The sequence below is a fragment of the Diadema setosum genome, chromosome 19 (assembly GCF_964275005.1).
Source record: "Diadema setosum chromosome 19, eeDiaSeto1, whole genome shotgun sequence".
In the NCBI taxonomy this organism is placed as follows: Eukaryota; Metazoa; Echinodermata; class Echinoidea; order Diadematoida; family Diadematidae; genus Diadema; species Diadema setosum.
In genome coordinates this window covers 13,286,325-13,302,052 of record NC_092703.1, presented here as the reverse complement: position 1 = coordinate 13,302,052, position 15,728 = coordinate 13,286,325, and the positions used below count along the sequence as shown (strand labels likewise).

General features: G+C 41.1%; 1 protein-coding gene across 1 annotated transcript in view; it reads right to left on the bottom strand.

Annotated features, from left to right (window-relative positions):
- The window catches only part of LOC140242814 (dynein axonemal heavy chain 5-like), an 88,873-nt gene that overhangs the window by 56,677 nt on the left and 16,468 nt on the right, over window positions 1-15,728 (bottom strand). Inside the window, exons 9-22 of the mRNA XM_072322569.1 lie at window positions 15,076-15,256; window positions 14,072-14,331; window positions 13,200-13,298; window positions 11,866-12,047; window positions 10,589-10,708; window positions 9,772-9,973; window positions 9,090-9,185; window positions 8,213-8,476; window positions 7,554-7,619; window positions 6,692-6,921; window positions 6,128-6,279; window positions 5,272-5,483; window positions 4,554-4,758; window positions 3,888-4,150 (exon numbers count right to left, since the gene is read on the bottom strand). Coding sequence (XP_072178670.1) covers window positions 3,888-4,150; window positions 4,554-4,758; window positions 5,272-5,483; window positions 6,128-6,279; window positions 6,692-6,921; window positions 7,554-7,619; window positions 8,213-8,476; window positions 9,090-9,185; window positions 9,772-9,973; window positions 10,589-10,708; window positions 11,866-12,047; window positions 13,200-13,298; window positions 14,072-14,331; window positions 15,076-15,256 — 2,532 coding nt within the window. The remainder of the gene's footprint in view (window positions 1-3,887; window positions 4,151-4,553; window positions 4,759-5,271; window positions 5,484-6,127; window positions 6,280-6,691; window positions 6,922-7,553; window positions 7,620-8,212; window positions 8,477-9,089; window positions 9,186-9,771; window positions 9,974-10,588; window positions 10,709-11,865; window positions 12,048-13,199; window positions 13,299-14,071; window positions 14,332-15,075; window positions 15,257-15,728) is intronic.

Sequence of the window (15,728 nt, the reverse complement as noted above, 5' to 3'; positions counted from 1 at the left end):
TCAGACCAAGGATTTCATTAGCTTTTAACAGTTGTCTGTGTAAATCCTTGCGTCTGATTGGCTGAAAGCAAATTCGTCGGTGAAAACCTCCGACGAACTCGTTGATGAAACGCCCCCCAGGTGGGCAGATGGGGGAAACAGAGGGTGCGCCCCCTTGGGGAGAGTTGACACGAATACGTCACCTTTCTATCCCCCAGCATGATCTTGGGTTGTGGGTGGGGTCAAAAAAACAAAAAAAAAGGTGGGTGACATCACAGACGACATGGAAGGGAAAAGTTGGATAAGACAAGGCTTTTGGTTAGAAGGTGGGGGATTCTACGACTTTCACCACTAACACCGTGAGAGCTATGAATAGAATGAAACCTCTATGAGGAACACAGACGAAGTGTAGACAATAAACACACTGACTACTTCTTCTATACTTCACATTAATGCTCCAACTCCCAACTTCTCCCCCTCCCCCTATGAAATAAGGATATAAACGAATGTAAAACCATAGGTGCCTTGGATATACACACTGCTTTCTATTGCTATAAAAGTGAAAGAGACTGTGGACATGGCTTCATTAGATTATAAAATGTGCAAAAGATATTGAAGAGTGTCAAGGGCAATAACTATTTGATCTTGAACATTTGGCAAATTGGCATGGTTCATTCAGTTTTGTAGCACCTGTGTAGACTGAATTACTCAAATCCTTATAGTCATTCATCTGTACTCCGAAGAAAGTGCACATAGAGGTAGGATGGATGTGTAGTTGACTTCCGTCAATAATAACAACAAAAGTGGCACATTCTTGAACTTTACAGCAGTTTAAGTGTTCAAGTGGCCAAGTTTGGGGGTTTTCCTTTGCCCCAAAAGGTAGTGTCTGTGCAAAAGACAGTGATAATATCATAGAAAACCAAAGATATGAGTTTTACTGAGAGGAGACTGCTACACAAGAATTGTTACGCTGTCAACACGACAAAATAATTTCACTGGTTCCAAATACATTCTACACCAAGTGTCCACCGTAAGTCGTGTCATATGAATTGGAGAAAACTGTGTCACAAACTTTTCATCACAGTTGCTCAGTTGACAAAGACATATAACTTGTGTTTTGTAATAGCCATAAAGCAAAGAAAAAACATTCTTAGCACGGTGTCAGTGATGTATGAACACAGCAAAACTTGATGTGGAACGCATCATTGGTCAGGACATAGTGTACTTTCACATATTCATAAATGCAAATTTCATACCAACTGAGAGAAAAGTGAAGTACAGTAAAAATTAACTGAACATAAATTGCATACACAGTCATCAATTGTAGCATTGTGAGCAGTGAATTGACACTTACACTGAGTGTTTAAGCAGACACGTGTTCTGTAGTGTATGTCTATCATGTTTTTACTCCATTCAGAGAGTGCACAATACTCTTGCCTCACATTCGATTGGACCTTTGCATAGTTCAGATTTGACGAGAAAGTGCATTTTATGACTCCTTAAAGCTTCTCTTTTATTTTTCATCTCTTCAGATGAATACAGTCCTTGCAATTTTGTTTGTGGGTATATGGAGGTGACTGTGTGGATACGGGTACACAATCCAGTGGAGTACTTGCTTTGACCGTTCCGCGCTGAGCGGATACCTGGGCCAGCCATTTGCTGAAGAGGTCGGGAGGAAGCCGTTTCTACGGCAACCAAATTAGTGACCCGTTTGGGAGGAGGAAAGAGAATGACAGAGTCAAGAGAGTATCCCTAGTTAGTATAGTGAGACGTGGTTGAGTGCTGAGGGACACAGTGTTTAGATAGATGACTTGATCGAAATTTAAGTGTGCCACGAGTAAAGACACCAAAATCCCTTCAGTTAACCCTTTGTGCACTTTGAGTAAAGATTAATTAGAAACTGCTATAATGCTGTGTTTGCTATCTAAAGTTTCTGGTAAAGAAAGGGTTAAAGCACATGGATGCTCTACCGAACGTTTCCAAGACTTGGCATATATAACACTGTCAATTAAGTGAGAGAGGCAACAACAAAAAAGAAATCCTACAATTGGTCCCCCACCATCAATGAAAGAGATTAAAAACATTTCAAAAAAAAAAATGATGTCTGCCTCACAATGATATAGAACAGCTGCAAGGGAACTGGCAATGGGATAACAAATTAAATTTTGCAATATTTATCATTTCAAGAACTAATCAAAACGTTCAAAGAATTTTTGACCAAATTACATAGAGTTCCTTCATTCACTGCTATGAACATTATGCCTTTTAATCATTAATTATTGCACATTCCTTGAAAATCTACTTACACCTGACAAAATTTCCACATTCTTTGTCTTTCCTGAAATAGCCTCATTTGCACTCTGAAATAGATTCATCTCACCAATACAAGGAAGGGTCTTTTTCTCTTTCTTTCTTTTTTTTTTTTTGGGGGGGGGGGGAACCAACCAATACTACATCATGGCTGTTTGGGAAAGAAAAATTGGAAAAAAACCCCCAAAAACCAAGAGATAATGACAGACAGAGTGTAGACTTTTATGAAGAAAGCTACATTGGCCTAGATTTGCTGCTCTACAGAGGCAAAAAAGAGTGTGTGAGGCTGGTCATTGTCTCTACGTCTCATTGCGATTAAAGTCATTCTAATGCAAACTTTGAAACACCTTGCATTCATGATAGGGCTCATCATGCATAAGAGAGATGTATATTTAGGGAATAGTCGGCAATTCGAACATTTGCCTTGACCTGAAATGTGAGGCAGGTGGAAATGAAGACGCAATTTGCCAGACTTTAAAAAAAAAAAACTATCTCGAGGATGGCGCGATAGGTCACTGAGTGACCACTCTCATCAAAGGCTCAGCTTCGAGCACAAGATTAAGAAGAGGGTTGACTTTGTAACGACTTTGCAGAGGCAAAAGTGAAAGCCTATGCAAAAAGCTCCTCTGCCTTTGAAGGTGAATTAAACTTGGTTTACCCATAAGTAATTTAAGAATTGTTTGATCCTTTTTTTGAAAGAGTTTACAGACATCTGCTTTTACCTGTAATGGGAGGTGAAAAGCACAAATCTACTTCAATAAAGTGGACAAAAAGTCTTCATATTCAAAAACAAAATGGCACAAGGACAAAACAGCATCCCTGTATCAAACTGGATTTTTTTTTTTTTTCTGAAAAGTAAAACTTTTCAACGATTGGGCAACACAAGATGGGACTTTGATAAGAAAGGTAACTCTGTCAGAAACTATTCCTAAGAAGGCGCACTATATTTCAAAAAGATTTTTTTTTTTTCTCTTTGTGCAATATCTGCTCTGCCATCTACGGAAGCGTTCCAGAATACTTGCTTCATGAGTGCGAGACACTCTCCACCTTGTACCAAATATGTTTGCAGAACTTATATTCTAACTCCCAGAGGGGATGAACACAGGAAAGAAAAAAAAACATAAACATCTATGAATATAATGCTAAATATTAGCAGACAAGAGAAATAATGACCAGGTAGATTTCCCCACTGTCAAATTAATCTGTTAGAGCAGCAGATGTGCTCTGATTTTCGCTTTCATTCTGTTGCTTGCTATCGAGTTGGTATTAGCCACGTGTGTATAAAAGATGTGTATGATATAATTTCATTCATTAATAGTGAGACCCCTTGCACCCAATGGAAATTATGCAAGTATGAGTGTTTTTTTTTTTTCCAACTGTTCACAACCCCTGCCTTAGGTGACAAGTTGACCAGCACAGTCGATCCTGCATAAACTGCTGTCAGATAAAAGCCAATATAAATGTATTGTCCATAAAAGAGATCGTGCATATCAGTGAAATTGATACAGCTGAGTCATCATCATTATCGATATGTGCACGCCTATATCTGTGTTATGTGGTCGTTCTCGGTTTATACAAACAAGGTGACCCTCTGTTACCTTGAGGGCGGCCTTCTGGCTGAGGATGGTCTGCTCCCACTGCGGGATGTTCTGGGCCATCTTGAGGATGACCTGGACCGCCTTGTTGACCGTCTGCTGGATCTCGTCCAGGCTGGGCTGGAGGACGATGGAGGGGATGACCAGCACGATGTCGGCGTGGAAGAGCGGCACCTTGGCCTCCTCGTTCTCGGTGGCGCCGCGGGTGTACTTGTTGGTGCCCGTCTGCAGGCGGCGCTTGATGGTGTCCAGGGAGAGGCGGGTGCCTTTCGTGGTGAATGTAAAGTGCAGAGTCAAGATGGTGGCACAACCATTCAAACACATACACACAGCTACAAAATGATGGTGCATACACCATCATTACGATGCACCACTTTCTTGCCTTTAGGGTGCGCCAACATCTTTCACACATTATACACGATAAAATATGACAATTACATAGCATTGTTTCTTGTTGATAACAACCACAAGTGTTAAAGGTGGAGTAGATGGTGTGTGATGATGAAATAATAGTAACATGACAAATATTGTATACATATGTAATGCTATTTTTATAATAAAAAGATAAAGAACAGCCCAAGATGTACCACAACTTTTACAAACACCAAGTTGAATATATGGGACCTAATGGTACAGCAAGAAAGAAGGGAGGCAATTGATGTCACTCACATTTGATGAGGGCATCGGTGTTGCGCTGGCTGAAGCTGCCGAGCATGGTGTAGAAGCAGCAGGGGAGGCACTCCAGACACCGCTTGTGCTTGGAGTCTGGGTGGAGGCAGGGGTAGGCTCCGTGGAGGTTCTTCTTCTCGTTGTCCCGCAGGTTGCTAACCAGCAGGCCCACCAGGTCCTTGACAGAAGACTCCACTGCCTTGCTCTGCCTGCAAGATATACATGGGATGGAGGAATATGCTAGAAATTATACAATTGTTCATCCATGAACTGCTCAGATTTATGGCATAGACCTTATGAAGAGAGTTGAGGCAAGCCCAGAGGGGCATATATCTATCTTTTGTAGCTGTCATATATTTCATAACAATATCATTAAGCAAAGTGTAAATGAAAAAGCACAAGTACCTCTTTTCAAGGAAAAAAGTTGGTAATATCACACTTTTGAGACAATATACAATGTACTTGTGTCACGAAAGGCAATATTTTTGTGAGTTACTTGTTTCAGTGTGTATTGGTGGACTCAATTTGCAAACATAAAGACATCACAGCATATCATACCACAGAGAGTTTCAGAAGCCCTAAGGGGGAGTTGTGAGGGGTGTTCTAGAGACCACACGGCCATCCTATGATTATAGAGGCTCTCTCTCGGGGGATAGAAAGGCAGAGTAGAAGCTAGAAAGAGACAAAAGAGCTATGAGGGAAAGGAAAGCAGGGGGACTTGCCTTGTCAGCTGCTCACAAGCCTCTTGGCACGTCTTCTCCGTGGTGGCCAAGAATTCCTTGGTGGAGGTCGGCTCGTGGATCGGCAGGTCGCACAGGGCGGTGGTGGCCATGTCCTTCAGGACGTCGTCGATGCGGCATTCCAGGAGGTCAACGACCTGCTTGGTCAGATGCTGCATAAAGTGGATCTCAGTGTATGTCTGGCTGATGTCTGCACAATACAAACATGAACAAGTCAGTTGAAAAACTTCAGTCTGCTCTTTACCACAGCAATAATATTGCTCACAGCATTACATATTTCAAGGACAATTCAGACAGCTACATAGAGGTAACACCAATCTTTTAAACACTACAAACTAGATTACAAGAAGAACATTTGACCTCTTTTTCTTGACCCGACAACATTTGATCTTTGACACAAGTGGCTTGACTCTGAACACTAAGTCCGTGCATGGCCATGACAGATAACGATTCATTTCATCATGAATATGTGCAGCATTCTCACATAAATAGTATGAGAACAGAAAAGAATAAGAAATGGATGGATGGATGGATGACAAAAAACTTGTCTTGAAAAAACTACAAGGCAGAGGTTTTGAAAACAGAGGTACTGAATACTGCTGAGAGTGTATTCCTTGCAGCCTTTTCAAGGACTTGGTACAAGGAACCTAAGTGCATGTATGCTCAACCTGGATTCATGGTACCAGTACTGCAATTATCTCTATTCCCTGTATTAAACTTAAGAATCATAGAGTACTCATGGGAGATGAAATGTTACTCCCATGTGTTGCTTTGCTTTGCAGTTCTGACATCTTCTGGTTTGGTCATTCTTCCAGGAATTAAACCAAGACTCACATTGGTCAAGGCTGAGTGATGTCCAGTTGAGACTGGTCAGGCCAGGCTGGAGGGCATCTTCCACGCGCTGCCTGAACGGGGTCATCAGAGGGAGGAGGATGTTGGGGATGGTGCCAACGATGCGGTCATATTCCTGCAGCATCTCCAGCAGTCTGAAATCAAAACATTTTTTATCAAAAGGCAAAATCAAAGAGATGAATGCGACAGATCACTGAAATTTGCAATACAAGATGAAGATGAACAGTAAGAAAGTGTTAGTAATATTCAATGTCAGCGAATCATCTGCACGACATCAGACAGCAAAACCTTGAACTTTTCACCTTTGCCACTTCCACTGTAATATTGCTTGTGTACAAATTTTCATGTGTAAATTTTCTTAAAAGATCTAAAGTGGACCAGCATCTAAATCAAAGCTATCAAAGCTATCGCACAATATTTTGTCAGCTGAGAGCAAAAAGGTGGTAAGTCCACGTAAAGTCCATTTAACACACTTCTGTCTCTCAACCAATGATCTACGGATGATTGTGCCCTATCAATATGCGCAGGGACTTCAGACTGGCTCACCCGACGTAATTGTCCTTGATATCCTGTTCCCTGAGGACCAGGACTCCGGCAGCTTCGGGAACCTCCAGCCCAAGCTTGCCCATGTACTTGGCCTCAGCAATCAGCTCCAGGACCTGGGGGTCGAAGTTGACAAAGAGCTCCTTGGTCTCCGGGTGGCGGACTAAGAGGGAGGCCTGGAGACCGGACCTGATGTTGTCCACTGCCTTGAACCAGCCGCGGTGGTAGAGAACCTGCCAAACAAGAGAAGATGCATTAGAATCTGAACATTGTTTTGGGAATTCACTGGAAGAAGGGCATTAGGGTTGGCTGTGTACATAGCAAGCACCCTTCTGGCTTCCAAATGACAATCTACTGTATATGCCGAATATGTCACAAGGTTTTTGCTTTCACGAATTTCACGTATCGGGTTCTATTGCCGAATATATACAAGATTGCTTCCATTCCATTAGTTTCGAGGAAAAGTGCAGTTTATAGTGCAGCAGCTTAGTTGTCTGAGTTAATAAAAATGTCTCTTTACCTTTGTAAAGAGCAAGATTGCATACTGTCAAAGCTGGATCATGTGCTCTCCTGGGGAAAGACCATAGTAATCATCAGGCTATATGCCTTTATGTCATCCCATGGCCTTCCACAATAGCGTATCAAAGTGTGATGTCACAGCCATTCATCGCAATGGAAACTGGTTCTGAACAACCTCACCTGGCCCAAAATATAAACACCGCTGTTGCTGACCATGCTTTGCACCTGGTTCCAACTCAAGCTGTAACAAAAGACTGTGATATGATCACTTTGGTACTCTATACTGCTGAAAATATGAACGAGTGAAAAGGAAGGCTACCTATTATCTGGACGCAAAGGGACTCACCTCATACTCTAGAAGAACTGTGGCCATCTTGTTGTAGTTACGGATCAACTTCTTGGCTTCATTTGTCTGCACACAAAGACATTTGTGAGATATGAAAGAGTTATAACTGCTTCATGTATCAGAGAATTATCGGCAACACATCATACATAAACATTAATATGTATGCTCTCATCGTACAGTGTGACATCGCACATACAAGAGTTTCAAAAACATAATGTTACTCATACGTGCTGTGGCTCTTCACTTTGTGATCTTTGTATACTTACTTCAGTAAGTGCTCTAACTGCTCAATAAGGTCTGTTTACTTTGCTGATACATTCCCAGTAAACAATCTATGAATGTAATAACAATGCACAAATGCTGACTGCAAAAGTTTTCAAAATTCATGACACTGCATCACGCAAAGAACATGGTGCTGATATACAAACTTGGTTTACAGTGAAGGCTAAAGTATCATTTTAACAATTGTTGTACTATACTATAAACTAATACTGTACTATTTTCATAATGTCCTTATGGTCCATTTCAAAATAATTCGGCTTTTAATAAGATCAGCATGCTATTGCAAGAATGTTAGGAGGATGTAGAAACTTTTCATAGTGCCAAGGCAATCATGAGTCAGAGATGAAAGAAAATGGCCAAAAGAGGGCGCCCCTCACCCGCAGGATCTCGGCCTTCATCTTGAAGGCCCGCATGGGCTGCTCGATCTTCCGGTACAGCTGCCGCGCCCAGACGATCTTGCCCGCCACGGGCGGAATGTTGCGCATGGTGGGCGGGTCCTCCTTGCCCTTCTGGTACAGCTTGCGCACTGTTTCCAGGTCGCGCCCGTAGTTGGCCAGCACCCGCATGTACTTGTCATTCAGGTTCAGGTTGGCTCCAGTGATCTTCTCAAACTTGCCCAGGAGCTCGATGGCCTTTTCAGTCTGTGGTACGTGAGGGTCACCACAACGAAGAAAACCACAAGAAAAAATTAAAATGATATATAAATGACCATGACCTCTATCAACATATACAGTACCGTGTACGTATTAACAGAATTGTACCGACTCTTTTAAAAAGCCTCGTATATCCAACACAACTGATCAATAACCCTAATCATCATTTGTTTTTCAAATGATATGGGAGTTGCCCTATCAAAGGTAACAGTGCTGCAATTGGTAGAAAGCATCACACCCAGTGAAAGTTTAGTAAATAGCTGTGACACCGTAGCTTTCTTAAACAGGATTTTAAACATCAAGTCAACAGACTGACTCCACTTGCCACTTCAATCATATACCAATATCTGTGAAAATCAGACATATACTGAGTCACTGTGCAAAAACAAACAACAATAAATACAAGATCATACATAACTTAAACATAAAACATCTTTACAAGAAGCTACACCAAAAAATAAAAAATTATAATACATACAACAACAAAAAGACCCTGCAAACTTTACATATGAGCAGATTGGCAACAACTTAAAGGGCGAAGAAATATTACCACAGTATTTAAGAAATCACAGATTTACATAAGAAATGACTGCAAACTCACGGTAAGAGGCTTCTCAAACCAGCTGTCTACAAAGTTCTGGAGGGCACTGTGAAGGCTTTCAATCTGGGAGCGGAAGTCCATGTAATCCTGGTCAAACTGTGGAGCAAAAGACATACATTAACATCAAAACATTACCTCAGGATGTCTCAGTAATTTTTAATAGTCAAAGCCTTTCTTCACCTTTCTTGTTTATCAATTCTCAAAAGAAACATTACATGATTAATGATCACTGCAACGGATCAACTCCAGAGTTGCTTGATGTGACAAATGCATTCATTACGAAAGTGTGTTTAAGAGTCTGGGGAAAACTTTTTACCAAATTTGCAAAAGCATAATGAAGAATTTTATCACAATATGGGCTACGCATCATTTTCGAAAAAAAAAAAAAAATTACAGTAAGTCCATCATCAGAACTTTTCCAGTGATACCTCACTTGAAACATAACAAGGAATATTCTTGAAATTATTTACAGATATATTCTGCATTTTCTCTTTTTTTCTTTATTCTTTAGTAGCTTTATGTACAAATATCTCAACCTAACAAGAATGGAGTTAGCTCCTTTTGTGATAAAACTCTTTGTATATTACGGAAGGATGATTATAAAAATCATTGCATGGTGAAACACATTCTCAACTCTCCCCTTCTGGGTTGGCAGTCAGAATAATTCCCTTTCTGAGCTCACCTCTCCCTTGCGGTGGTCAAGCAGGTCATAGCTCTTCTTCTTGTACGTGGCCACAATACCAGTGAAGCGAATGTACAGGGAGTCGATGCCTTCAATCTTCACGTCGGCCAGTCCACTCAGGGATTCCATGGTGTTGACCATGTCGGCAATGCGCTGGAGGCGGCGGCAGAAGGTGTCGAACTTGCCGAAGATGTAGTTCTCACTGATGTGGAGGACAGAGAGAGACAGAGGATATAAGTTGTCGTCGCAACAGATGAATGAGAGATGGCAATATGATCTGCCTTCACAAACATTAATCAGTATTTCAGCAAATGTGTTCAAACACAAGATGCACAAATAGGATATCTGAGGATGCAGCAGTCTTGGAAAATAAACATTCATACGCATTACATGAGCCCATTTTGCTATACTTTGGACTTTAAAGGCAAAACACTATGAATATCTTAATACGCAAAAGAGCCGGCAATGCATTAACTGAGCATACATGTTAAGAAATAAGACAACGAACTGTACGGATAATAATAACACTAGAAACGACCAATCCAATGAGGACATTGTTCACTAGGAAATTAATATCCTTATGAAAATATGTTCCTACCCTCCACAAAACTGTCAAACACTCTTTTCACACAATTTTCACACCATATTAGATGACAAAAGTATAAACATGATAAACTTCATCAAATGACACATCTTTAAATTGACAGCTCATTTTGAATATTAAACAATCAACTCAATGAAATTGCTTTAATCAAAAACTTCAGGACATTTTCGTTCAGGTAGTTGAGTGGGTTGACCTCCCTGAATGGCTCCTTACCTGAACTCAAACTGGCGCTCCTCTGGCGTCTCTTTCAGACGTTCCTTGGTGCGGTGGAAACACTTCTGGTACTCATCGTTTAGCTTGATGCAGTCATTCAGTCTCTTCAGCAGCTCAGGCCTAGAGAGGTAAAGATAGGACAAATGTGGGAAGGGGGGAATATTACAATATGTTTGATTTCTTGACAATGATATCAATCATCTCAGTAGTTTAATGATTACCAAATCACTGTGTATGTCATAAAGTCGTGTGTTTGTTTGTGTGTACATTCCACAGATGGATCAGAACAGAAGCAAAATCTCATGGTACATAATACACAAGAAGCTTTGCAATCATGTCTACACATAACTGCACTTCTTTAGACTGCAATAATATGCAATGACCTACTGCTTTATAACAGATGGGACTAAGGAAAGAAACAGCACATGAAGTTGACATTACATGCTGCCTCATCTGGTTGAGTTATTTTTCAGTAAGCTGGAATGCTAAGACATTCGTAAATTTCTTGTCTTTTCCCCCTAAAGTTTCATGATTGATATTGCTTGATATTGTCGCTATTGATTCTCAATTAAATTTTTATCATACAGGGAACTTCGGGTGGGAAGTGGAGGGATAGAAGCTGAAAACAGCAACTCCAACCCCAAAAATTTCTTAAACTGAAGATTCTCCTGCCTGGACCCCCTAGCAAACTTGAGACTCTCAGTGCATGGATATGCACAAAATATTATTTGCACATAGCACACATAATGAGCTCAAAGTGCGATGCTCCTTGCAGCTAGACATGCAACCTGGGGTCCAAGCTCTGGGTTATACAATACTGTATGAGCTGAAATTTTCGCATACAGATATTTTTCGCGAATTGCTACTTGGAGGACATTTTTGCATGTTGTTAATTTCGCGGTTGCGAGGGTCTAACTGAACTTAGTTATTCGCACGTTGTTATTTTCGCGTGTTGTTATTTGCGCGGTTCAAACGTGATTCGCGAAATTCGCGAAAATAAAACCAAAGTGAAAATTTCTGCTCGTACAGTAGATGCTCTCTATTGCTATTTCAGCCTTATCTTTAACATACAGGACATGCATATGACGATATAAATTTGGGCAGAAGAAAGTTAAATTTGAAGCAGGAGATGACACATCTTAAGCTAGAAACACACAGCTAAAGTGGGTGAAATTCAAACTCAAGCGGAAGAGCAGGAGATTTTGCGAAAATAGCCTCAAAATGGGTGAGTTTGAGTCTCCGAGAGTGCGCGAAAAAAAAAAGTTAACCCTGCTGACCTCTCGTGGTCCCAGATCTTGGAGACGTCCCGGTTGATGTAGGCCTTGCAGGTGGTGATCATCTGGTTGGTGACCTTCACAAAGAGCGAGGTCATGCGCTCCGAGGTGTTGTAGTAGCGCGAGATGCTGTGGATCATGCGGATGGCGTTCATCAGGCTCGGGATGTGCTCAATCATGGCACTCTGGAGATGAAGTGGGGGGAGGGGACGGGTGGAGGTTAGAAACCAAAGACAGTGTCATCGAGAGAATGTTCATGGTAGGGAAGCATGAAGTGAAAAAAAAAATGCAAACAATACAAGAAGCCTCATCGCGAGGCTTCTTGACTTTCTTCGTTCAAGTCTCGCGCAACTTTTGAGACCAAATTTGCAACGTCCGCGCATACTTTTGCGAAGCCACGCCCATTTTTGTAACGGAATGTCGCTCCAAAACGGGCACAATTTTGTGATTTTGTGTACATTTCCTATGGAAAACAGTGCTCTGTCATGAAAGGAATAAAAACCTGATTATTTTTACATTTAATCACTTTCATTGATTAATTTTGTGCTAATTATGGTAGAAGAGTAGTCAGTGACAATTTCCAATGAAAAAACAAAGAAAAAACAAAAGTTGAAAAACAAAGAAATACATAAGAAATTCTGAAAACAATAAAATACATAAGAATTGAAATGAGTTTTGGAAGTTTTTGTGATGTACAATTGTTGAATATGCTAAAACAGATTTACAGATCAAAAATTAGACTCTCAATGCTTTTAATTAAGCTAAAATATCACCTTGAGCTTAATTTGCATAATTAATTAATTAAAATTAGAAATTGATTGTTTCAAAAAATCTTATAACACAATCTTGTAGATTATGACGTGGGTCTCACGCATGCAAAATTTCATCGCGATCGCACCACCGATGGCCGAGATCTCAGGGGTTTTTCAGGCGGAATCCGCCCCCCCCCCCCCGGTCGGAGCATAGCCAAAAAAGCCCGGCCCCTTTAGGGTTAATACACATGGTGAAAAGGTCCAGTGTATAAAATGCTGATTCATTCAAACCTTTGATAATGCATTTTCCCCTGCCTGTGGTTCATGAGTTTGCAGAATTTGCAGAAGCAGTGATCAAGTCCAGCTCAATCTTCAGTTTGAAGCTTTGCAATATTCTACATGTCCACTATTGCCCTAAATTGCCTGTTCTGTTGTTCTTGCTAGTGTGGTCCACACATCCGACTCCCGATGTTCTCAATTACACACAAACAAAAATATCACACACATACTTTACGATATTTACTAAGTTGTCATCACGGTTGGAGATGCTAACACAGCAAAGACTGATGAAAGTAGTGTGCTTACCGGGTCACATTTGACCAGGGGTCCGAAGAACTTGTCAAGGGTGTAGAGATACTTTACATTGTCCTTTGCCTCGTTGGCTGCATCAGTGATACGACGATCCTGTGATTAAAAAGAGAAGGATGTTCATATAAGTACATAATATACCGGTACACCGTACATGAAGCTGCTAGATAAATCAACATGTGCTTGTGCCATGTTACTGTGCAAAGATCTTCATTAACGAAACTCATGTTCTCCAAGTAGCAATTAAATTTGATATGATTTTCATTAATATGTTTCAAACACATGTAGCCACACACACAACAAAATGATAGCTGGCTGTAGAACTACACATGTTCGGAGTTAATATAAGACCTATCTCTTCCTTGAGGGCTTTTTATAAAGTCATGGCGTGTTCCTGAGATGAGTGAGAAAAAAAGGGAGTATTGAAAGTACAAAGACAAAGAGCTTTTGGTTTCCATGCATCTGATCTTGGTATAATGTAAATACATGTATGATTATGTTAGAAAGTGATATGATTCTAAAGAAGATTTGGTTCAAGTCTGAAGAAAGTATAATCTTGGTTTGTTCCAAGTCTACCTTAACATAATAACAGTACTGAGCCAAGTCCCATACCCTCATAGGTCTAATAACACAACAGCCTTCTGCAAAGAGAGTACAACCACAGTCAGACCGGAGTCTACTCCAGTCATATTGGGGGGAGGGGGAGGGGGGAGGGGGTAATTCATGAAATATTTTGTCACATACTTTTTCTGACAAATTCACTCTCAGCTAATCAGAAGAAAGGGTTTCAGAAGCTTGGAAACAGCTTGTGAGAAAAATCTCTAACAAAATGCTTGATGAAATGCTCTCCAGATTTTTCTGAGTCTTACCAGTTCCTTCCACTGCTTGAGGACTTTGGACTTGGCCGCGTTGAGGACACCCACCACGGCCTTGCAGCGGGGGCTCTTGATCTGGTCCAGCAGGCTGTTGAACTTGGCCATGCGCTTCTTCCAGTGGTCCAGCTCGGCGGCGGGCCCGATGTCGTCGGCCTCCTTGCGCATCTGCTCGCTCTCCGTCAGCACCTGCACGATCTGCTTCAGCCACATCATGCTCAGCTCCTCCAGTTTCTCCACGGTGTCTGGGACCGAGGCTAAGGGTGATGAGGAAAATGGGGAGGAGGAGAGTGAGACAACATCCACTCACTGGAAGACGGACATTTCGTACGTAATCATTGCAGTTTCAGGTTTCTTGTTAACACTTGAGGGTGATTTCACTGACTTTCCATTATGATGGAAGGATCTGGTGCACTAATTTGAGATTTAAAAGACCAACACATGCCTACATTGGTTTTCTCACAGACTTCTTTTTTTTTTTTCTAATATATATCACTACAGCATATGGCATAGATCCTCCACAATACAGAGACAAAAATTTTTTGTCTTTATATATTTCAGTAACAGGCCACGGAAGTGTGTACTTTTTTTGTGGAAAGATGAAGATTTGTTGAAATTCATTCAATATCATATTTTGTTCTACTACTCTGACATCACAAGTTTGTGTAGAGTTCCAATCTAGTCAGACCCACAAGGGAATTTATCAGAACTTATCTAGAATCATAACTTTTTTCAAGATGGTTCTGGGCTCTGGGTTCTTGATTCTGTATTCACGATGGAGCAGCTACAGTGTAGCTGCCACATGTTTATGTACAGCGCCCATTTGTGTGACGGTTTACACGGTACAATCGATGCAAGTATCCCTGTATTCAGAGATCAAAACAGCCACTAAATCAGGACAGAGCGAGAAAGGCACACTGGCTAAACTCTCCGTCCTGTATGCCCGACTGTCCCAAATCGAAAGCTCCCTGATATGATATCTTTCATTTGTTGCATCTCACCAGCAGCCTGGAAGTCAGCAGCAGTCTTCAGCGAATCCAACATGGATTCGAGGTACTCGTGCTCACACAGCTGCACACGGCCGTCCATGTTGGAGGTGGCCGTCCCGAGGCTGCCAACGAACTTCTCCAGCTGCTCCATGAACTCGGACACTTGACCGTTGTCCTTGATCTCGCCCCAGTTCTGTTGAAAGTGAGATGATGTCGAGAGTGAGATTTTGGTCATTTCAGTTACCAGGCGTAGTCATAAAGTAGTATGCATTTCATTTTTGCACAGCACTTGCAGATGCAAAGGAACACACAAGGTCTCAGAATGGTATGCATTGTTAACATATGTGATAAATGACTGCACATATACCAATGGATGACAAGTATGCTTACATATTTCCATGAACATCACTGTTGCTAAGTTATGAGTTTTTTGCAACACTGTTATGACTGTTCGTATGCTTACATTATCCCATATGATAGATGTCTAATCTTATGACACTTGATCCTAGCTCAGCTAGCACAAACCATGTAGAAGTAGAAACTTTGGTGCAAATTACCCTTTTCAAGCTGGGCTAAGTTCAGTTAAACTTCACTTGTTCTGAGAATATCTTTGTACAAAATGTAACACCTCCATGAATATTGGCATGCTGGCATTTTTGCCACCA